This window comes from Phyllobates terribilis, unplaced genomic scaffold (assembly GCF_046119375.1).
Source record: "Phyllobates terribilis strain yellow unplaced genomic scaffold, ASM4611937v1 Scaffold_7__3_contigs__length_470593459, whole genome shotgun sequence".
Classification (NCBI taxonomy): Eukaryota; Metazoa; Chordata; class Amphibia; order Anura; family Dendrobatidae; genus Phyllobates; species Phyllobates terribilis.
The window spans coordinates 82,806,726-82,831,214 of NW_027362767.1; the positions used below are offsets into that span (position 1 = coordinate 82,806,726).

Consider the following 24,489-nt stretch of genomic DNA (forward strand, 5'->3'; position numbering starts at 1 on the left):
CCTGGCGCTGCGCTCATCTGCATTTAGCTCCCTTGCCGGCTCTAAACATGATAACCATGCCCCCCCAGTTTACTTTCTCATTTCAATTAATCAGGGGGAGGGAGTCTTACTGGATTACTGCTGTGGTGGAAAAGCTGGGAGGAAAAGGCATGAACAGACCACACAGTAGTGTTATATATAATCACATGTTCATTGCTGATGTGAGATGTGAAATGAAGGCGCCAATAATACAAGGATGTCCACAAACTTATTTCTTCGACTTTTTGCCCCGTGCTTAGGAACACCATGGGAAAAGATGCAATTTGCTGCCCTAGTCCTGTGATCTTGGTTGTGTTTGTCATATTGGGTGTAAGCTTGACATTCTTATTGGTTTACACTGTTTTCCAGATGCTGTGCGGAAAGGAAATCCCACGTTGGGTGAACCGTTTGGCTTACTTTAGCTCATGCATACCCTTTCTCCAGAGTTGCCTACCGAAAGAATGGTTGACACCGGCAGCTCTGCAGAGTCACATCTCCCTCGGCCTCCAGCGAGAGGACCAAGCAGACACGACAGATGAGGACTCTCCGTCTACATCCAATGTGGCAGCGGGTACAACCACGACAACCTCCTCAGCCGGGCAATCACGAACCTGCAGACACACTAGAGTGTAAATGACTGTGTTCTTCTTCTCTTTCCAATTACGAGACAGGACATTACCCTATTTCTAAGTCAAGGACATTTAATATGTGGTTTATTTGGGGATTTTCTCAGTTTCCATGAGTTCTCTCTCTTTCCCTCGGTGTGATTCTTTGCATTTTGAAAGGATCATGATTATGCAAAAAAAAAAAGAACAATTTTCTTTAGAAGATTAATTCCTAAGGAATTCATGTGTTTGCTGCATTTTTCTTTTTTTGTGTTTTTTTTTAATTTCTTCATTAAATGCACATAACACCTAGACAGGGTAAAGGGGCACATTTTTTATGATAATTGTCGTTAAGTCATTCGATATGAATTATGATATATGGATAACAAGCAAAGGACGGTTTAAAGTTGTGCCTTTCCGACATGAAGGTGACCTGTACAAATATCTTATCGCTGCTAAGCCTGATTGACTTGTCCAAATTTTCTTACTACTAGAAGGGATTGTATGCCACTAAGATATTGCACCACCAGTGGAGTAACGTAAGCCTTGGGGGTCCCAGTATTGGGGCCCCAACTATCGCAATCACTACTAAGATATTGCACCACCAGGGAAGTAACTTAAGCCTTGGGGGTCTCAGTATTGGGCCCCCAACTATCGCAATCACTACTAAGACAGCATTGGTCTTTTCATATAGGCCGAATGAATCTTTTGAGACCCCTAGTTTCCAGGGCCTGGGTGCATCTGTAAACCCTGCATATACTAAAGTTACGCCCCTGGGCTTCACTTTCTGATACTGGTTGGGGGTTTTCGACTCCAGAGACCGGCGCCAAACCTCAGAATAAAGAAGGCTGCAGGATTTCCAGTCCACACATTGTGGAATGAAATACAGTACAAAAAATGTTTCACTTGAATGGTGCAGCGTCACAGTTTCCTGCCCAGCTTTTGGGTCTTGAAGAGGCTGTCCGGCCTTAGGCTACAAGTCCACAGTCACTCTATGTGACTACAGACTTGTGAATCCTCACATTGAGCATACTGGGCGCTGTGAGGATTCTCCAGTGCCAATACTGGATGGGGGCGGTCATGTCACCGCAAGTATGCGATTTGCATAGTTCCGGCCACATTCAGACTAAACGTGTCCATCCTCGCTCAATTCACTTGTATTGAGAGAGGCCGTGCCCATCTAGATAGAATGTGAATGAATGTAAACAAATCACATACTTCCGGTCACGCGCCCGCCTGCTCCCAGCGAATCCTCACAGTGTGCAGTGAGCGCGATGTGAGGATTCACAAGTCTGTAATCACATAGGCTACAAGTCTGCAGTCACTCTAAGGCCGGACATCTCCTTTAATATTACAGAATGTCCCTACTATAGGATAAGGACACCCTTTTAAAGGGAACCTGTCATTACCTTTTTACATATGGAAGTAATGGCATGGATATCTAGTCGCTTCTCCCCCAATAAAAATGATACCTTTTATGTAGAGAGTCATGAGAAATCTAGTGTAGAAGCCATATGCAATTCAAGCTGGTAGAGCACTGGGGGAGTGTCAATGAACTTAAATTGCTTCTTCCAAGTGCACTGACTTCCTCCGGTGCTTGTCCAGACTTATTTGCATAAGGCTTATACTTTAGATCAGTTTTCCCCAAACTGTGGCTCGCAGCTCCATTATGTGTGGCTCATGGTTGTCTGCTAACTGTCTAGCAAACAGCTATGAAGAACAGGTGTCCAGATGGTGACTTTTGTGAGTAGCCCTGCACAGAAGAGCAGATCTGGGTGTACATATACCGGGGAAATATCATGTTTATTGGGGAGCAAGTGCTTTTATAGACGTACCAACAGCCATATATTTTCCACATGACCAGGAAAGGGCCGCTTGTATCCAAACAAAGAGCCTCTGATTTACTACTGTAAGTCAGAAATAGGTAAAGTCATAACACTATTATAACTGGATAACTTTCTTTTGTTAGATCATTAAATTATGGAGTCTGCTCATTTCTAAATACAAAATACTCATATGAAAGCCTGCGGTCGATATACTGTACATCGCCAATAGTAAGAGCATGGTTTCTGGAAACCTCCCACATCAATTCTTCCCCACTCAAAGCAAAAGGAAAGAAAAAAATGATTTATTTCTGTTTGTTTTGTTGCCTTTGTTACATTGATTTGTATAAAATTCACAGAAATGTAACAATAAAAGCGTAGAATGTGAAGAACAGTCACAAAGTCAGATGATTGTGTGAATGACATCCTGTGTCAAGGACAAACTCTGTAATGGATTCATCTGATAACACTCGTGTTAGGCTCACCAGGTGAGGTGTATCCTCTAAGCCACAGGTCCGGGTGGGCACATGGACCCCCCGAGCTTTGATGCAGAGCGCAGGAAGGCACATGGGCAGCAAGGACTTGACACACTCAGAGATCTCAGGAGCAGCAGGACGGTGTCACGCAAGGTGTGTGAAAGACTAGGGGAACAAAAAAGGGAGCCCAGACTCTAGGGAAAGGGGGGAGTGGAGACCTCCTAGGCTAATCTGATATCACCCTGTCTCCACTAACGTCCCTATATTGGTTCCTCACCAACTGCCACACGCGAACCTAAACCCTGTATTTCCCTAGCGCTTGGCCCTGGATAGGGAAGAGGCAGTGAACACTAGTCGATCCCCACTAATGACTAAAGACAACAAGGGAGACAAACACGGGGGAAAGTAGCTTAGCTTTAGCCGACTTCATAGAGATAACTCCAATCATCCTCCTAGCACCACAGAGGAAGATAGCAGTCTGAGAGCTCCAAGCGTTCACAAGGAAACATGTGAGTATCACTGGCACCTTCCTGCTGCAAAGTGAAACTATTTAAACACCCAGGCCAGGGTGTCAATTAGCAAGAAGGAGGTAGACTAGCCGCTGGGTCCTAGAGTGAAACAGCTAAGAAGGTGTCTGTAATGCCAAAAGAAGAGATCTTCTGCAACCAACTGCAGGGTGACTGTCTGTCACATCTGACACACCTGTGACAGACGGATGAAGTGTAACCTAGCAGGAATGGAAGCAAGTAAACACAGTACACACAGAAAGTGGAGCAGACCAAACATAGAGGGCTAGAGTCTCAATCCCAAGACACAGGTATGTGTTTAAACGGGCCTTAAATAGACCTAGGGAGAAGATGTAATTGAGCCATGCCTGGCAACTTGCAAAACCCAACGTGGAGCACAACAGAGGGCAGCGGATGCAGAGGAAGGAAGCAGTGCCTGGAATACCCAGGACAGGTGTATAACACCTTCTGGGAAATGAAAAATGAAAACTAATCCAGTGGTATCAAGCTGCTGGTCAGCTTTATAAAAGTTATTAAAAAAATATACAGGATTGATCACCAACAGATGACAGTCATCTCACGACCATACGACCATCTAGTACAGAACCAGAAAGGAAGTTTACTTTATAAGTTGGCAAATGTGTCAGCAGATTTACATTTTGCAATCGATTGCATCTAACATAAAAAGGATAAAACTTTTAAATTAATCTTTATCAATATGATCTTACTATGTTATGCCTACAGCTAATATGCGATCTATGTGGCTACCTATAGACCACTAAACTACCCTTGTATAGTCTAATCCAGCAGTCCAAAACAAGGAAGACACATAGTTCTGCATAGGAGCTGTAGACATAAAAAAGATTTTTATCTCTACAACTATTTGCGACAGCTTATTGTTGTAAAAAAAAGGTCAAGGTCCTATTTTGTGCCAATAAGTAGTACTGTATTAGGGCAGCATGGTGGCTCAGTGGTTAGCACTGCAGCTTTATACATACATAGTTACATATACATAGTTAGTAAAGCCGAATAAAGACTTGCGTCCATCAAGTTCGACCTGTTAGTTCTGTAATTGCTAAAGTTGATCCAGAGGAGGGCAAAAACCCCAAATGATTTAGCCAATCTTCACCTGAGGAAAAATTCCCTCCCGACTCTGAAACCAGCAGTCAGAATAAATCCCTGTATCAACCTACTATTTTATTTTATTTTTAAGTATATGCAGAAATCTGCCTGGTATCTAGAAATGCATCCAGTCCCCGCTTGAACTGGTTTAGTGAATCCGACATTACCGTCTCCTCGCTGGGGTCCTGGGTTCAAATCCCACCAAGGACAACACCTGCAAGGAGTTTGTATGTTCTTCCCATGTTTGCGTGGGTTTCCTCCAGGATCTCCAGTTTCCTCCCACACTCCAAAGACATACTGATAGGGAATGTAGATTGTGAGCCCCAATGGGGACAGTGATGATGTCTGTAAAGCACTGTGGAATTAATGGCGCTATATAAGTGAGTAAAATAAACACAGTGGGTACGAAAAGTATTCAGACCCCTTTAAATTTTTCACTCTTTGTTTCATTGCAGCCATTTGGTAAATTCTAAAAAGTTCATTTTTTTTCTCAAAAAAAATGCACTGAGAAAAAAAATGCATATTACCTGCCAAAGATGTGAAAAGAATCCGCTGTGAAGGGACCAGGAAGCCATTATCCTCCAGTGCTGTCATATTCCAGAACTGCAGCCTCCCTGGAGGCCCATAAGTACAAGGTGTTCAAGTGCCCAGAGACACAGCCAAAGTGAGGAGGCTGAGCCCGACCACCACTGAGCAAGACACAGACGTACAATGTGTTCAGTGCTCAGAGACACGGCTGAGGTGAGGAGGCTGACACCCAACCACCACTGAGCAAGACACAGACGTACAAGGTGTTCAGTGCTCAGAGACATGGCCGAGGTAGGGAGGCTGAGCTTGACCACCACAAGTCACAGAAGTACAAGGTGTTCAGTGCTCAGAGACATGGCCGAGGTAGGGAGGCTGAGCCTGACCACCACAAGTCACAGAAGTACAAGGTGTTCAAGTGCCCAGAGACACAGCCAAAGTGAGGAGGCTGAGCCCGACCACCACTGAGCAAGACACAGACGTACAAGGTGTTCAGTGCTCAGAGACACGGCTGAGGTAGGGAGGCTGAACCTGACCACCACAAGTCACAGAAGTACAAGGTGTTCAAGTGCCCAGAGACACAGCCAAAGTGAGGAGGCTGAGCCGGACCACCACTGAGCAAGACACAGACGTACAAGGTGTTCAGTGCTCAGAGACATGGCTGAGGTGAGGAGGCTGACACCCAACCATCACTGAGCAAGACACAGACGTACAATGTGTTCAGTGCTCAGAGACATGGCTGAGGTGAGGAGGCTGACACCCAACCACCACTGAGCAAGACACAGACGTACAATGTGTTCAGTGCTCAGAGACATGGCTGAGGTGAGGAGGCAGACACCAAACCACCACTGAGCAAGACACAGACGTACAAGGTGTTCAGTGCTCAGAGACATGGCTGAGGTGAGGAGGCTGAACCTGACCATCACTGAGCAAGACACAGACGTACAAGGTGTTCAGTGCTCAGAGACATGGCTGAGGTGAGGAGGCTGACACCCAACCACCACTGAGCAAGACACAGATGTACAAGGTGTTGAGTGCTCAGAGATATGGCCGAGGTAGGGAGGCAGACACCCAACCACCACTGAGCAAGACACAGACGTACAAGGTGTTCAGTGCTCAGAGACATGGCTGAGGTGAGGAGGCTGACACCCAACCTGTTAGAACCTTGCTCTTAGGTTTCTTCTATTCCTGGTCACATGACCTTGTTGGCCTATTTAGTCCTGCTCCGCCCTTCTGGCTTTGCTGGACTCCATTGTATTACTACTCTTTAGCTAGCCTGTGCTCAGTATCTAACTCTGTTAGTTTGCTTGGTCTTCGGACCTCTGTGTTCTATATATTTTGTTTGTTTGTCTGTCTGCTACTATTTCTGTTAGGAGGTGTCCATTTTGCTCCCAGTCCCTAGTACTTGTAGGGATTCCTTCCCCACATCTATAGGTCTCCGTACAGACTAGCTGAGGACTTTAGCAGGTCTGATCGCAGGATCAGGTTCCCTGTTACATCGTAGGGATCAAGCTGAGTTCTATCGTAGGGACAGATCTCCTCTCTTTCCTTAGCTCTGGTAGCAGAACATAACAGTAAGTCCAGCCTGCAAATTCTCTAAGGAAAGATTTTTCTGTTCCATCATGGTGTCGGTTCTGGATTTGGCTAAACGCCTGCAGGGACTCTCTTTGGAGGTGGCCGAGCTCCATCAGCACGTGAGTAACTGTCCTGGAGCACATTTCTTGGAGCCTAAGGTACGTTTGCCTGATTTATTTTTTGGTGAACACCAAGAATTTTTTTCATTTAAAAATGCTTGCTTATTGTATTTTCGTTTGAGACCCAGGTCCTCTGGGGATGAATCCCAGCGCATAGGGTTCATAATGTCACTTTTGCGCAAAGAGCCTCAGGAGTGGGCCTTTTCTTTGCAACCTAGTGATACATGCTTTAGATCAGTGGATAGTTTTTTTTCTGCTTTGGGGCTATTATATGATGATCCTGACCGTGTCTCATCTGCTGAGACTGAGTTGAGACGTTTGAGACAGGGATCAGGTAATGTGGAAAAATATTGTACTCATTTCCGTCGGTGGTCTACTCAAATAGGGTGGAACGATTCTGCTCTGAAGAGTCTGTTTCTTGCTGGGCTTAGTGAAAGGGTTAAAGACCTGCTAATTGCTTATCCCACACCTGAAGATTTGCAACAGGCTATGCAATTAGCTATACGGGTGGATAGGAGACTGCGTGCAAGGGTTAATGAGAGCAAATCCTCTGCTATGTCAGTTTCTGGTCATGAGAATGTGTGTACTGACAGTGGAGAGCCGATGGAGATTGGAGCGATGGCACCTCGCTCTCAAGAAAAGGACCGCAGATTTCCTGAAGGTTTGTGTTTCTATTGCGGAAATTCTGGTCATTTCATTAAAAGCTGTGTGCTTCGTATGAAGAAAGAAAAAAAAATGGTCAGTCATGCCCGTATTGCCTGTTTAAATTCCAAGGGTGTATTTTTAGCTGCTTCCACTATTGCTCAGAAAAAATTAATGGAATTTCGGGTGTTTGTCGATTGTGGGTCTACTCTGAATGTAATTGATGGGGGATTCTTGGAAAACTCAATTTAAAACCCGAAACTTTGTCATCCCCCATTGCTGTGGTTTCTGTGGATGGCTCCCCTTTGAAGAATGTTACTCTCAAGGTCTGTGAATTTCCTCTCACTATTAATGGTGTTCACCATGAGAAATTGGATTTGGTAGTTTTGAATAACTTGCCTTCTCCGGTGGTGTTGGGATTGCCCTGGTTAAAATTGCACAATCCTGTACTGGATTGGTCTACCAATGAAATTAAATCCTGGAGCCATAAATGTTATGACAAGTGTTGTAACGGGCGTATTGCAGCTGTGGATAGGGGGGAATTGCCTGTTCCTATTCAGGATTTTTGGAGAGTTTTTTCTGAGAAGGAATCGCAGGTTTTGCCTCCCCATAGAGACTATGATTGTACTATTGAATTTGTCCCTGGAGCGACTCTTCCTAAAAGTTGTTTATTTAACCTTACTATTCCTGAGAGAAAGGCTTTGGAGGAATACATACAGACAAGTTTGGCCGCGGTCACATTAGGCCCTCTAAGTCTCCTGTGGCGGTTGGATTTTTTTTTTGTAAAAAAAAAGGACGGCGGTTTACGTCCTTGTCTGGATTTTCGTGAGATTAACAAAATTACTGTACGCAATCCTTACCCACTGCCATTGATTCCTGATCTGTTTAACCAGTTAGTGGGGGCCAAGTGGTTCTCTAAAATTGACCTTCGGGGGGCATACAATCTGTTGCGCATGAAGGAGGGTGACGAATGAAAGACTGCTTTTAACACTCCTGTGGGTCATTTTGAGAATCTGGTTATGCCTTTTGGTCTTACTAATGCTCCTGCATTTTTTCAGAATCTTATTAATGACATCCTTAGACCTTTGGCAAAAATGTGGTTGTGTATTTGGATGACATTTTGATTTATTCGCCGGATCTGGAGTCTCATTGGCGGAGCGTACGTGAGGTACTACAGTTATTAATGGACAATTTGCTTTTTGCTAAGCTGGAGAAATGTGAGTTCGCTGTACAGAGAATTAGTTTTTTGGGCTACATTATCTCCAGTGAAGGTTTTGAGATGGACCCGGTGAAAGTTCAAGCTGTGCAGGAATGGCATAGGCCTATTGGTTTGAAATCGATACAGAGGTTTTTGGGTTTCGCCAATTATTATAGAAAATTCATTAAAAATTTTTCTATTATTGTCAAACCTCTGACCGATCTCACCAGGAAAGGTGCTGATGCGGTTCAGTGGACTTCTGAGGCCATTGAAGCTTTTGTGTATCTCAAGGAGAGGTTCACCTCTGCTCCCATCCTTATGCAGCCTGATGTGACTAAGTCGTTTTTGGTTGAGGTTGATGCTTCCTCTGTGGGGGTTGGCGCAGTATTGTCTCAGGATAACGGGGATGGAGTACATCCCTGTGCCTTTTTTTCAAAAAATTTTTCGGAGACTGAACTGAATTACGATATTGGTAATCGGGAATTATTGGCTATTAAACTCGCATTTGAACACTGGCGCCACCTCTTGGAAGGTGCTGAATTTCCCGTTCAGGTTTTTACGGATCATAAAAATCTGATATATCTTGATGCTGCCAAGCGCCTGAATGCCCGTCAGGCTAGGTGGGCACTGTTTTTCTCGCGGTTTAATTTTTCCGTTACTTACATCCCAGGTACTAAGAATGTTAAGGCGGATGCCTTGTCTCGCAGTTTTTCTCCCATAGTCGGTGCTGAGAAAGAGGAGAACATTTTACAAGAAGGTGTTGTGATAGCTGCTTTGGACTCCGTTTTGGAAGATGAGATTCTTAAAGCACAGGAGAATGCCCCATCTAACACTCCCCATGGGAGGTTGTTTGTGCCTGGGACCTTTAGGAGAGATTTGTTTGTTGAGTGTCACGAATCTCGGTTGGCAGGTCATCCCGGAATCTCTGAGACCAAGAGACTGGTGGGTCGCAGTTTTTGGTGGCCTGGATGGCAGAAGGAAGTCATTAAGTGGGTGCGTCAATGTACTATATGTGCTAGATCTAAGTCCTCACATACTCCTTCTGCGGGGTTACTTTGCCCTCTGGAGGTTCCCAGTGCTCCTTGGACACATTTGGCTATGGACTTTATAACTGACCTTCCCCCCTCTGAGGGTTTTACTGTCATCTGGGTGGTCGTGGACCGTTTTAGCAAGATGTGTCACTTGGTTCCCTTCGTCAAACTGCCCTGCGCTAAGACTCTCGCTAAGGCCTTTGTCAAGGAAATTGTCAGACTTCATGGCGTTCCTACTGACATTGTTTCTGATAGGGGACCTCAGTTCGTGGCTCGTTTTTGGCGCGCCTTTTGTGACAGGTTGGGAGTTCATTTGTCGTTCTCATCCGGATATCATCCTGAATCTAATGGCCAGACAGAAAGGAAAAACCAGGATGTTGAGCAGTTCTTGCGTTGTTTTGTGGCAGACAATCAAGAGGGGTGGTCTGAGTTTCTGCCACTTGCTGAATTTGCTCTGAACAATCATACATCTTCTTCTGCTGGTTGTTCGCCTTTTTTTTGTTGTTCTGGGAGACATCCGTCGTTTGGGTCGTTCTCCAAGTTGGTATCTGCCGTGCCTGAGGAGGAGAATTTTTCCGGCGATTTGGAGAGAGTTTGGACGGATGTGCGTGGTAATCTTCAGGAGGCTAACAGAAAATCTAAAGACTACTTTGATAGGAAACGACAGGAGGTTTTGTTCGCTGTTGGTGACATGGTTTGGTTGTCCTCTAGGAATCTGCGGTTGAGGATTCCTTCTAAGAAATTGGGTCCCAAGTTTGTAGGGCCCTTTAAGGTGCTTCAGGTTGTCAACCAATCTGCTGTTAGGTTGGAGGTTCCTACCTCCTGGAGAATTAATCCGGTGTTTCATGTCTCTCTGTTGAAAAAAGCTGTTGTGTCGGATTGTGACGCCTCTGCCTCTGTTCCTCCGGTGGTGGAGGACGGGGAATATGAAATTTCTCGCATCCTTAATTCTAGACGGTATAGAGGTAGTTTGCAGTATCTCGTGGCCTGGAAAGGTTTCGGACCCGAGGATAACTCATGGGTGAGGTCGGATGATGTTTCCGCGTCCAGACTTATCAGAGCGTTTCACAGGAGATTTCCTGATAAGCCTGGTCCTAGGGGATCCGGAGGATCCTCTTAGAAGGGGGGGTACTGTTAGAACCTTGCTCTTAGGTTTTTTCTATTGCTGGTCACATGACCTTGTTGGCCTATTTAGTCCTGCTCCGCCCTTCTGGCTTTGCTGGACTTCATTGTATTACTACTCTTTAGCTAGCCTGTGCTCAGTATCTAACTCTGTTAGTTTGCTTGGTCTTCGGACCTCTGTGTTCTATATATTTTGTTTGTTTGTCTGTCTGCTACTATTTCTGTTAGGAGGTGTCCATTTTGCTCCCAGTCCCTAGTACTTGTAGGGATTCCTTCCCCACATCTATAGGTCTCCGTACAGACTAGCTGAGGACTTTAGCAGGTCTGATCGCAGGATCAGGTTCCCTGTTACATCGTAGGGATCAAGCTGAGTTCTATCGTAGGGACAGATCTCCTCTCTTTCCTTAGCTCTGGTAGCAGAACATAACACAACCATCACTGAGCAAGACACAGACGTACAAGGTGTTCAGTGCTCAGAGACATGGCTGAGGTGAGGAGGCAGACACCCAACCACCACTGAGCAAGACACAGAAAATCAAGGTGTTCAGTGCTCAGAGACATGGCTGAGGTGAGGAGGCTGAACCTGACCATCACTGAGCAAGACACAGACGTACAAGGTGTTCAGTGCTCAGAGAGATGGCTGAGGTGAGGAGGCAGACACCCAACCACCACTGAGCAAGACACAGACGTACAAGGTGTTCATTGCTCAGAGACATGGCCGAGGTAAGGGAGGCTGAACCTGACCACCACTGAGCAAGACACAGAAGTACAAGGTGTTCAGTGCTCAGAGACATGGCTGAGGTAGGGAGGCTAAACCTGACCACCACTGAGCAAGACACAGACGTACAAGGTGTTCAGTGCTCAGAGACACGGCTGAGGTGAGGAGGCTGAACCTGAACACCACTGAGCAAGACACAGAAGTACAAGGTGTTCAGTGCTCAGAGACATGGCCGAGGTAAAGGAGGCTGAATCTGACCACCACTGAGCAAGACACAGACGTACAAGGTGTTCAGTGCTCAGAGACATGGCTGAGGTGAGGAGGCAGACACCCAACCACCACTGAGCAAGACACAGACGTACAAGGTGTTCAGTGCTCAGAGACATGACTGAGGTGAGGAGGCTGACACCCAACCATCACTGAGCAAGACACAGAAGTACAAGGTGTTCAGTGCTCAGAGACATGGCTGAGGTGAGGAGGCAGACACCCAACCACCAATGAGCTAGATGCAAGTACAACATGTTCAGTGCTCAAAGACATGGCCGAGGTGAGGAGGCTGAACCTGACCACCACAAGTCACAGAAGGGGAAACGTCAAGACTGAGCTACGAAATATCTGAAGACAGATTGTTCATAGGTTTTATGAACTGATGAGATGAGAGTGACTCTTGACGGACCAGATGGGTGGGCCTGTGGTTGGATCAGTAACGGGCACAGACCTCCACTTCTACTCAGACGCCAGCAAGGTGGAGATGGGGTACTGCTAGGGGCTGGGATTATTAATGATGAGCTAGTTGTACCCTCTTGGGTTGAAGATGGACTCAAAATCAACTCCCAAACCTAATGCTAGTTTTCAGAAGACCCTTTCTTCAAGCAGTGGTACAGTAAGAAGTCTACATCTTTCAAGTAAACCATGATTTTTATTAGGACAATGCTCCATCACAGCATCAAAGTCTCCACTGCTCGGCTGTCAGTAAAGATGAACGAATAATGACCGGCCCGTTCCTCTCCGGAGCTAAAACCTACTGAGAACTTGTGGGCCCTTCTTAAACAGGAGATTTATGGTGCAGAAAAACAGTCACCTCTCTGATCAGTGTCTGGGAGGCTGTGGTTTGTGCGGCCCAAAAAGTTGATTGTCAACAGATTAAGAAACAGAGTCCATGGATGGAAGGATTATGGCTGTTATTTAAAAGAAGGTCAGCTATATTACTACATTGGTCACTGATATTTTTTTTGAAATGTCAAAAATGTATTTTTGTACATTTTGAGTTTGGTTATTATTCTCACGGTAACAGATGAAAATAAACAATTGAGATGGGAAAATTTACGTTTTTCATCTAGCTGCATAATAATTCTGGACACATGGATATTCTCCTAAGAAAAACAAAACCTTACATTTATGTTCTTAAATATTCAGTTTTTGTAACCTTTTGCATTGACCGACAGCAAAAATACAAATTGCCTAATAATTCCGCACACATTGTAAAGGAAAATAACACGTACATCTGATAGATCAAAAAGCACCAAATAAACAAAGAAAACGTTGTTCAGATGCAAAAATAGAACTGAAGGAAAAATGCTACAGTATATAATATATATGAATATATGAAGGCTATATGCACATGTACCATGTTGCCATGGTCACCAAGGTTCAAGCAGAATGACTAACACCATATGTAAAAGGTATGTAGCAAATTCATTGGAAATCCTGCAATAGATTTTCAAATTTCTGCAAATTACAATCCATTAAACCTCACCCAGAACACAATAGCCAGGTGTATAAATTCTCCCCATGTTACATATTCCACGCATTATGGTGTCATACAGTTATTTTACCCATGAGACGATAGGTACAGGGTGGGCCATTTATATGGATACACCTAAATTAAATGGGAATGGTTGGTGATATCAACTTCCTGTTTGTGGCACATTAGTATATGGGAGGGGGAAAACTTTCCCAGATGGGTGGTGACCATGGTGGCCATTTTGAAGTCGACGATTTTGGATCCAACTTTATTTTTTTCAATGGGAAGAGGGTCATGTGACACATCAAACTTATTGAGAATTTCATAAGAAAAACTATGGCGTGCTTGGTTTTAACGTAACTTTAACGTAAGTGTTGCCCATTGTGTTGGATTGTCAATGCAACCCTCTTCTCTCACTCTTGACACACTGATAGCAACACCGCAGAAGAAATGCTAGCACAGGCTTCTAGTATCCGTTGTTTCAGATGCTGCACATCTCGTATCTTCACAGTATAGGTAGGCTGCGGCATACTTCTTATGTGGGGCTAGGATCCGATCCATAGCCCTCTGGAAAGCGGCTGGGGCCCCCTGTAGTCCGAACGGCATCCATGTGTATTGAAAACACCAATCAGGTGTTGAGAAAGCCGTCTTCTCCTTAGCCGTCTGGGACATGGGGATCTGCCAGCAGCCCTTTGTCAGGTCAAGAGTGGTGATGTACCTCGCCGGAGCCTCTCGATGAGTTCGTCGACGCGGGGCATCGGGTACGCGTCACACTTGGATACCTCATTCAGCCGGCGGTAGTCATTACAAAACCTCCACTCTCCATTGGGTTTTGGCACGAGGACGATTGGGCTCGACCACCTACTCTTTGACTCCTCTATTACCCCGAGGTCTAACATCCTCTTCACCTCAGCCGAGATCACCTCCCGGCATGCTTCCGGAATCCGATACGGCTTCAGATTCACTCGTACGTACGGCTCTACCACTTGAGTATGCCCTGGCAACTCTGAGAACAGCTCCCGATTCCGCTGTAGTAATTCTCGACACTGTTGCTTCTGGGCCGGTGATAGTCTCGGCAATAGTGACCTCCTCCATCTTGCCTTCTGGTGCGGCTCCCAGGTAAGGAGTTTCCACAGGATCATGGTCCCGCCACGGCTTGAGCAAATTTACATGATATATTTGATGCGGCTTTCTTCAGCCAGGCTGGTGGACTTTATAATTAACCTCGCTGACTTTCTACACCATCTCGTACGGACCTTGCCATTTGGCGAGGAACTTGCTCTTGCACTAACAGCTGTTCCACTATCTCACCGCCCCTTAGTTTGGCCACCCGATATAGCAACTCCCCCTGCACAGGAAAGTGGGGGAATCTGGTGTCGGCTCCCGGCTCTTGGGCAACCCCATTACATACAGTAACCTGGTCGAACGCCCCCTTTAAGGTCAGGACTCGAACTTGAGCAGTCCCAAAGTTCTCTCCGGACATATAAAACTCAGGAAGGTCAGGCTCCTTGGTCACCGTCTCACCCTCGTCACCGACAAGGACGCACAGTGGGAACTCCTCCATCTGAGACTTCGTCGGGGGTTCTTCTCCAAGGACCTGGCTTTTCCCCACGCTACTTAGTCCAGCTCCCTTACCCCACAAGTCCCAAAATAAGGAAAAATCACGGCCCAATATAACGGGGTGTATCAGGTCCTTCACTACCCCGACTTCATGGGACTGGGCACCACAGTCTGTCCCCACTGTAACTGTGGTCACGGGATAGTCCTTGGCGTCACCATGGATGCACCGGACGCCCACGGTTTAGGAAGGGATCAACTGGTGGGGAAGGGTTGCTCTGATCAAGGTCACTAGACTCCCGGAGTCCAACAGCCCAAGCACCCTGATGAAGCTATTGCTTGCCCCTCACCTGATAGTTTAGTGTGCCCTGTATATTTAGAAGCTCCTTAAGGGGTGCACGCGTGCTGGGTTGTGCACGCGTCTTCTTGTGCAAAGTGGCTTTGGAGTTAAGTGGCAGTTATTTCAGAGGCAGTTAGTCAGGGCAGGAGTCAGGTAACCAACACTTTGACCACTTACTCTCTTTTAACTGTGTTTCTGTTAGCTCTCACTTTTTCCTCTATAGTCCTCCACTTTCTAGTAACCCCTCAAATCCCTACACCTACTGTAGTAAGAAACTCTTCATCTCTCCCTCCATCCTCCCCATTCATCTCACCTCCTCCTCCGAATTATTCCTCAACATTCAATCCTGGATCTCCAAACACAGACAGCCACCTCATGCTCTCTCTTGCTCCCACCTGCTAACACTTTCTCTGCTCCTCCTCACTGCTGGAGATATCTCTCCAAATCCTGGTCCTCCTCGCCATATCCCCACAGTTACTTCTACCTCCTATCCACGACCTTCCACAAACTGTCGCAACCCTTCTAACCACATACCCATCCAACTAATCCCCACTTCCTCAGTTGCACTAACAGGAGCTCTATGGAACGCTCGCTCCATCTGCAATAAACTTTCCTACATCCACGACCTTTTCATTACTAACAAACTTTCCTTCCTCGCCATCACCGAAACCTGGCTCACCCCTTCTGACACAGCTTCCCCAGCTGCACTTTCATATGGCAGATTTCACCTTTCTCACACCCCCCGCCCCAACGGCAAACATGGTGGAGGCGTAGGTTTTCTCCTGTCAGATACCTGCGCTTTCACCGAAATATCACTGCCACCCTCCGTTACACTCTCCTCTTTTGAGGTGCACTGTGTGCGCATCTATTCCCCCTCTGACCTCCAACTGGCCGTCATTTACCGAACCCCAGGGCTAGCCACCACTTTCTTAGACCACTTCACCACCTGGCTGCTTCACTTCCTTTCCGCTGACATCCCCACTATCATCATGGGCGACTTCAACATCCCCATTGACACTTCCCACTCATCTGTCTCTAAGTTCCTATCCCTCACTTCCTCCTTCAGCCTTGCTCAATGGTCTTCTGCAGATACTCATAAAGATGGCCACACACTGGACCTAATCTTCACCCGCCTCTGTTCCAAATCTAACCTCTCTAACTCACCTCTCCCTCTCTCTGACCATAACCTCCTCACATTCTCTACTCTCTCCTCTCCAGGTGCACAATCCCAACTCCACAAACTTACACACACTCGCAGAAACTTCAAACACCTTGACTTACACTCACTCTCTGAATCCCTCCTCCCTCTTACAGACATAAATTCCTTACACAACGCAGATTTCAGATATTGCTGCCGCTTCATATAACACCACAATAGCTTCAGCTCTCGACTCGATTGCCCCTCTCACACATACCAAATCTCGCACAATCAACAGGCAACCCTGGCACACCAAACTTACTAAAGAACTGCGACTGGCCTCCAGGGTTGTGGAGTGGAGATGGAAAAGGTCTCACTCCATCGAGCACTTCATCGCATTCAAACAATCCCTCACTATTTTCAAGTCCGCACTCACTAAAGCAAAACAAACATACCTCTCATCTCTCATATCGTCCCTGTCTCACAACCCTAAACAGCTATTTAACACTTTCAATTCTCTCCTTCGTCCCCCAGCACCTCCTCCATCTTCTCTCATCTCAGCCGAAGACTTTGCCTCATTCTTCAAGCAGAAGATTGACACCATCAGACAAAGCTTTTGCCTAAAGTCCGCACAACCCCTCCTCATATCTACTCAACCTTCCTCCTCCAAACCCCACTTTTCCACCCTTACAGAAGGTCAAGTCTCCTCTTTACTTTCCAAATCACACCTCACCACCAGCGAACTTGACCCAATCCCATCCCACCTCATCCCTAACCTTACCACAGTCTTCATCCCAACCCTAACCCACCTCTTCAACATGTCACTAACAACCGGTGTCTTCCCCTCATGTTTCAAACATGCCGCAATCACACCCATCCTCAAAAAGCCCTCCCTTGACCCATCCTCTCTGACTAGCTACCGCCCCATATCACTTCTCCCCTTTGCCTCAAAACTACTAGAACAACATGTCCACCTTGAACTGTCCTCCCACCTCTCCTCCTGTTCCCTCTTCGACCGCCTACAATCTGGCTTCCGAAGGCATCACTCGACTGAAACTGCCCTGACCAAAGTCACCAACGACCTACTAACCGCCAAATCCAAGCGACACTACTCCATCCTCCTCCTTCTGGACTTGTAATCTGCCTTCGACACAGTGGACCATTCCCTCTTACTACAGATTCTCTCATCTCTTGGCATCATGGACTTGGCCCTATCTTGGATCTCCTGATACTTAACAGACAGGACATTCAGCGTCTCCCACTCACGCACCACCTCCACATCTCGCCCCCTATCTGTCGGTGTCCCCCAAGGTTCAGTTCTAGGACCTCTGCTCTTCTCCATCTACACCTTTGGCCTGGGACAGCACATAGAGTCTTACGGCTTTCAGTATCACCTCTATGCTGATGACACACAGATCTACCTCTCTGGACCCGATATCTCCTCCCTACTAACCAAAATCCCACAATGTCTGTCCGCTATCTCATCCTTCTTCTCTGCCAGATTTCTAAAACTCAACATGGATAAAACAGAGTTCATCATCTTTCCACCCTCTCATTCATCCCCCCCATCTGACCTATCCATCAACGTCAATGGCTGTTCACTCTCCCCAGTCCCACAAGCTCGCTGCCTTGGGGTAACCCTGGACTCTGATCTATCCTTCAAACCACATATCCAAGCCCTTTCCACTTCCTGCCGACTCCAACTCAAAAACATCTCCCGGATCCGTGCATTCCTCAGCAAAGACTCTGCAAAAACACTAGTGCATGCCCTCATCATCTCCCACCTTGACTACTGCAACCTTCTGCTCTGTGGCCTCCCTTCCAACAATCTTGCGCCCCTCCAATCTATCCTAAATTCTGCTGCTCGACTAATCCACCTGTCCCTCCGCTATTCCCCGGCCTCTCCCCTCTGTCAATCCCTTCACTGGCTCCCCATTGCCCAGAGACTCCAGTTCAAAACCCTAACCATTGCATACAAAGCCATCCACAACCTGTCTCCTCCATATATCTGTGACCTAGTCTCCCGGTACTTACTTGCACGCAACCTCCGATCCTCACAAGATCTCCTTCTCTACTCCCCTCTTATCTCCTCTTCCCACAATCGCATACAAGATTTCTCCCGCGCATCCTCCTTACTCTGGAACTCTCTACCCCAACATATCAGACTCTCGCCTACCATGGAAGCCTTCAAAAGAAACCTGAAGACCCACCTCTTCCGACAAGCCTACAACCTGCAGTAACCACCGCTCCACCACATTACTGCATGACCTCCTCTACCCCCCACCTACTGTCTCCTCACCCATCCCTTGTAGACTGTGAGCCCTCGCGGGCAGGGTCCTCGCTCCTCCTGTACCAGTCGCTGACTCGTTTTGTTAAGATTATGTAAATGTTTTTGCTATGTATACCCCGATCACATGTAAAGCGCTATGGAATAAATGGCGCTATAATAATAAATAATAATAATAAAATAATAATAATATTGCGAAATGCGCATTGGGTTGTTGGTGAGTGAGCAGTGACTATATTACTCTATATTCATGGATTGTTTATATGCTTAAGGTTGAGGGATAGTACCCAATTATCTATGTAGGTTTAATCCACAGATATATTTATGATTATGTTGATTATATACTCACTTTGAGTGTACACATATATTGTCTTTTCTTTTTATATATATATATATATATATATATATATATATATATATATAGTACAGACCAAAAGTTTGGACACACCTTCTCATTTAAAGATTTTTCTGTATTTTCATGACTATGAAAATTGTACATTCACACTGAAGGCATCGAAACTATGAATTAACACATGTGGAATTATATACTTAACAAAAAAGTGTGAAACAACTGAAAATATGTCTTATATTCTAGGTTCTTCAAAGTAGCCACCTTTTGCTTTGATGACTGCTTTGCATACTCATGGCATTCTCTAGATGAGCTTCAAGAGGTTGTCACTGGAAATAGTTTTCACTTCACAGGTGTGCCCTGTCAGGTATAATAAGTGGGATTTCTTGACTTATAAATGGGGTTGGGACCATCAGTTGTGTTGTGCAGAAGTCTGGTGGATGCACAGCTGATAGTCTTACTGAATAGACTGTTAGAATTTGTATTATGGCAAGAAAAAAGCAGCTAAGTAAAGAAAAACGAGTGGCCATCATCACTTTAAGAAATGAAGGTCAGTCAGTCCGAAAAATTGGGCAAACTTTGAAAGTGTCCCCAAGTGCAGTTGCAAAAAAGAAACTGGCTCACATGAGGACCACCCCAGGAAAGGAAGACCAAGAGTCACCTCTGCTTCTGAGGATAAGTTTATCCGAGTCACCAGCCTCAGAAATCGCAGGTTAACAGCAGCTCAGATTAGAGACCAGGTCAATGCCACACAGAGTTCTAGCAGCAGACACATCTCTACAACAACTGTTAAGAGGAGACTTTGTGCAGCAGGCCTTCATGGTAAAATAGCTGCTAGGAAACCACTGCTAAGGACAGGCAACAAGCAGAAGAGACTTGTTTGGGCTAAAGAACACAAGGAATGGACATTAGACCAGTGGAAATCTGTGCTTTGGTCTGATGAGTCCAAATTTGAGATCTTTGGTTCCAACCACCGTGTCTTTGTGCGACGCAGAAAAGGTGAATGGATGGACTCTACATGCCTGGTTCCCACCGTGAAGCAAGGAGAAGGAGGTGTGGTGGTGTGGGGGTGCTTTGCTGGTGACACTGTTGGGGATTTATTCAAAATTGAAGGCATACTGAACCAGCATGGCTACCACAGCATCTTGCAGTGGCATGCTATTCCATCCGGTTTGCGTTTAGTTGGACCATCATTTATTTTTCAACAGGACAATGACCCCAACCACACCTCCAGGCTGTGTAAGGGCTATTTGACCAAGAAGGAGAGTGATGGGGTGCTACGCCAGATGACCTGGCCTCCACAGTCATCAGACCTGAACCCAATCGAGATGGTTTGGGGTGAGCTGGACCGCAGAGTGAAGGCAAAAGGGCCAACAAGTGCTAAGCATCTCTGGGAACTCCTTCAAGATTGTTGGAAGACCATTTCCGGTGACTACCTCTTGAAGCTCATCAGGAGAATGCCAAGAGTGTGCAAAGCAGTCATCAAAGCAAAAGGTGGCTACTTTGAAGAACCTAGAATATAAGACATATTTTCAGTTGTTTCACACTTTTTTGTTAAGTATATAATTCCACATGTGTTAATTCATAGTTTTGATGCCTTCAGTGTGAATGTACAATTTTCATAGTCAAGAAAATACAGAAAAATCTTTAAATGAGAAGGTGTGTCCAAACTTTTGGTCTCTACTGTATATATATATATATATATATATATATATATTTGATGTATTATTTATATGATCAGAGATTTATTGAGCACTATGTCACTTTATACCTACAGAATTAATTAGAGTATATATAGTATTGGGCTATCTCTGTTGCTCACTCACCTTTCTGTGCATCATTACACCTGTTGTTGGATTCTTATAATATTTGTTTTTGTCTTTTTATTCAATAAAATTTACATCTTTTTAAACAATGTGGATGTATTTTGGTCCTGGCATTTTTTCTTCGTTGGGTGTATATAGAAATCTATCATGCTGTCACGCTCAGGTCAGGAGAAGTGCCGTGTCAGTCTCTGTACTGCCATGCGATCCTCACACGAGAAATAAGGCCGTCTGTCTGCCCCCTAACACAGAGACCCCTGGGCAGGGGCCACAGAGTCAGCTGCTGATCGGTGGAGCAAGCGGGAGGCAAAAGGCGTCGTCATGCGGTGTCAATATCAGGGACAAAATCAGAAAGCAAGCAGGTGGTTGAGATTCAAACCAAGGTTAGAAAATGGGAGCAATGGATCAGAGGGATCAGGTCTTAGCTGAATTGAATAACTGGCAGCCAGAGATGGTCTCCTGGGGTTTAGATAGAAGAGAGTCCCCACCCATGGTTAATTACATACCAGTTCACTGCAGCAAAACCCAGGTGGACAGGAAAGGGACAACTAGTCTCAGCAATCTAAAAGCTAAACTGCCACATGCTGCCATCCTCCAGAAGTGACGGCAGTAACGGGCAGCATGAATTAGAGCCTGGGTGCGGTGTTTCAAGTAAAATATCATTTGAAAAGCCGTCCGTGGTCTATGCATCTCAGAAGACTAATTCAAGTCAGTTTCTCCCCACCCCGCTCCCATAGACTGACAGGGCTCCCACTATGTATGTGTATAGAGAGAGACCTGTCAATCATGGGGAGCGAAGCAAGGAGAAGCCGCCTGGGACCTACCTCGGACTAATCATCTGAAACGCACAGCCTCTGGCCGATTTTGTTTTTTTCTGAAATGTTGCAGAAATTCATAGTGGAGATTCATTCAGACGTCCGTGCAAATTGATCCAAGATTGAACCGCAATGCACAGACTGGTTGCAGATCTCCTGACCCAAGCAGGAAAACCTCAAAGAAATACATGAGGCTATCGGGTTGGGAGAGCTGTGGCCAGTAGCCAGTGCTGGCTGACCTCGGGCCGATATGCACGAACGTCTAAATGATCCTTTAAACATACACTGCTGCAATAACGCAGCCAGGCTCTGATTCATGCTGCCCGTGGTTCAGACAGTGTGAATTTCAAGACAGGTTCCTTTTAATGACAAATAGCAGGAGTAGAGAAGGCCCTGTATAATTTTTGCATTGTGGCCCACACGCTCCATAAAATGCCTCTGACAGCAATTTGTTTTCCAACATACTATACTAGTAAATTACCTTAGACCCCTTTTAGAGTACCTTTCAATGTTATCAATTATAAGAAGTCTCTTGTGATTTTATAAGAATTTCTCTCTTTACGAGCAGTAATGATTCCAATAAAAGAGACTGATGGCAGCTTGTATTCTGCTGATGGTGCCTGCCGGGAATATTACATGCTCATATCATAACCTAATAATATATTTTAAGTGGTCTCAAGCCAGAACTTCACCACAGCTATAAGAAAGGGCCAATTATTACCTCTAACCTTAGACATTTTATGAGGGTCTAAAGAAGGAGGTAGAAGCCGCAATCATTGTAATTGTTCCATTTATTTAGCCATCGCAGTGTTTCATCCCATATTAGAGCCTTCAGGTGAATAAACAGACAATTTTCACTAAGTGCTGCTTCTATTTTCTTCTCTAGTTGTACATTTTTCGACTTCGGATCGGCTCGCTGAGGAACATGCACCAATAGTATGCTGTTTTATCCCCCTTCTCTGTGCTGCTGTTTTACCCCCCTCCTCTGTGCTGCTGTTTTACCCCCCTCCTCTGTGCTGCTGTTTTATCCCCCTCCTCTGTGCTGCTGTTTTATCCCCCTCCTCTGTGCTGCTGTTTTATCCCCCTCCTCTGTGCTGCTGTTGTATCCCCCTCCTGTGCTGCATTTTATCCCCCTCCTCTGTGCTGCTGTTGTATCCCCCTCTTCTGTGCTGCTGTTTTAACCCACTCCTCTGTGCTGCATTTTATTCTCCTCCTCTGTGCTGCGTTGTATCTCCCTCCTCTGTGCTGCTGTTGCATCCGTCTTCTCTGTGCTGCTGTTTTACCCCCCTCCTCTGTGCTGCTGTTTTACCCCCCTCCTCTGTGCTGCTGTTTTACCCCCCTCCTCTGTGCTGCTGTTTTATCCCCCTCCTCTGTGCTGCTGTTTTATCCCCCTCCTCTGTGCTGCTGTTTTATCCCCCTCCTCTGTGCTGCTGTTGTATCCCCCTCCTGTGCTGCGTTTTATCCCCCTCCTCTGTGCTGCTGTTGTATCCCCCTCTTCTGTGCTGCTGTTTTAACCCACTCCTCTGTGCTGCATTTTATTCTCCTCCTCTGTGCTGCGTTGTATCTCCCTCCTCTGTGCTGCTGTTGCATCCGTCTTCTCTGTGCTGCTGTTTTACCCCCTCCTCTGTGCTGCTGTTTTATCCCCCTCCTCTGTGCTGCTGTTTTATCCCCCTCCTCTGTGCTGCTGTTTTATCCCCCTCCTCTGTGCTGCGTTTTATCCTCCTCCTCTGTGCTGCTGTTGTATCCCCCTCCTCTGTGCTGCTGTTGTATACCCCTCCTGTGCTGCGTTTTATCCCCCTCCTCTGTGCTGCTGTTGTATCTCCCTCTTCTGTGCTGCTGTTTTAACCCCCTCCTCTGTGCTGCATTTTATTCCCCTCCTCTGTGCTGCGTTGTATCTCCCTTCTCTGTGCTGCTGTTGCATCCGTCTTCTCTGTGCTGCTGTTGCATCCCCTTCCTCTGTGCTGCTGTTGTATCTCCCTCATCTGTGCTGCTGTTTTATCCCCCAGCTCTGTGCTGCTGTTTTATACCCCTCCTCTGTGCTGCTGTTTTATCCCCATCCTCTGTGCTGCTGTTTTATCCCCCTCCTCTGTGCTGCGTTGTATCTCCCTCCTCTGTGCTGCTGTTGCATCCCTCTTCTCTGTGCTGCTGTTGCATCCTCATCCTCTGTGCTGCTGTTGTATCCCCCTCCTCTGTGCTGCTGTTTTATCCCCCTGCTCTGTGCTGCTGTTTTATCTCCCTCTGTGCTGCTGTTTTATCCCCCTGCTCTGTGCTGCTGTTTTATCTCCCTCTGTGCTGCTGTTTTATCCCCGCCTCTGCGCTGCTGTTGAATCCACCTCCTCTTTGCTGCTGTTGTATCCCCCTCCTCTGTGCTGCTGTTGAATCCACCTCTCTTTGCTGCTGTTGTATCCCCCTCCTCTGTGCTGCTGTTGTATCCTCCTTATCTTTGCTGCTGTTGTATCCTCCTCATCTGTGCTGCTGTTGTATCCCCCTCCTCTGCGCTGCTGTTGTATCCCCCTCCTTTACGCTGCTGTTGTATCCCCCTCCTCTGCGTTGCTGTTGTATCCCCCTCCTCTAAGCTGCTGCTGTATCCCCCTCCTCTTACGCTGCTGTTGTATCCCCCTCCTCTGCGCTGCTGTTGTATCCCCCCCCTCTGTGCTGCTGTTGTATCCCCCTGCTCTGTGCTGCTGTTGCATCCCCCTGCTCTGTGCTGCTGTTGTATCCCCCTCCTCTGTGCTGCTGTTGTATCCTCCTTATCTGTGCTGCTGTTGTATCCTCCTCATCTGGGGATTTAATCTGACTGCCAGATTGGAGTCAGGAAGTGAATTTTTCCTTAATGATGTAAATTGGCTTATACCGCATGGTTTTTTTTTTGCCTTCCCCTGGATCAACGCTGCGGAATACCTGCAGTGCACAAGAAATAGGCTGAACTCGATGGACGCTTGTCTTTTTTCGGCCT

General features: G+C 46.3%; 1 protein-coding gene across 1 annotated transcript in view; it reads left to right on the forward strand.

The window, feature by feature from the left end:
- Nucleotides 1–2,838, forward strand: part of LOC141153772 (deubiquitinase DESI2-like) — a 132,604-nt gene extending 129,766 nt beyond the window's left edge. Inside the window, exon 5 of the mRNA XM_073638899.1 lies at nt 388–2,838. Coding sequence (XP_073495000.1) covers nt 388–651 — 264 coding nt within the window. The 3' untranslated portion in view covers nt 652–2,838. The remainder of the gene's footprint in view (nt 1–387) is intronic.
- The last annotated feature ends 21,651 nt before the right edge of the window (nt 2,839–24,489 follow it).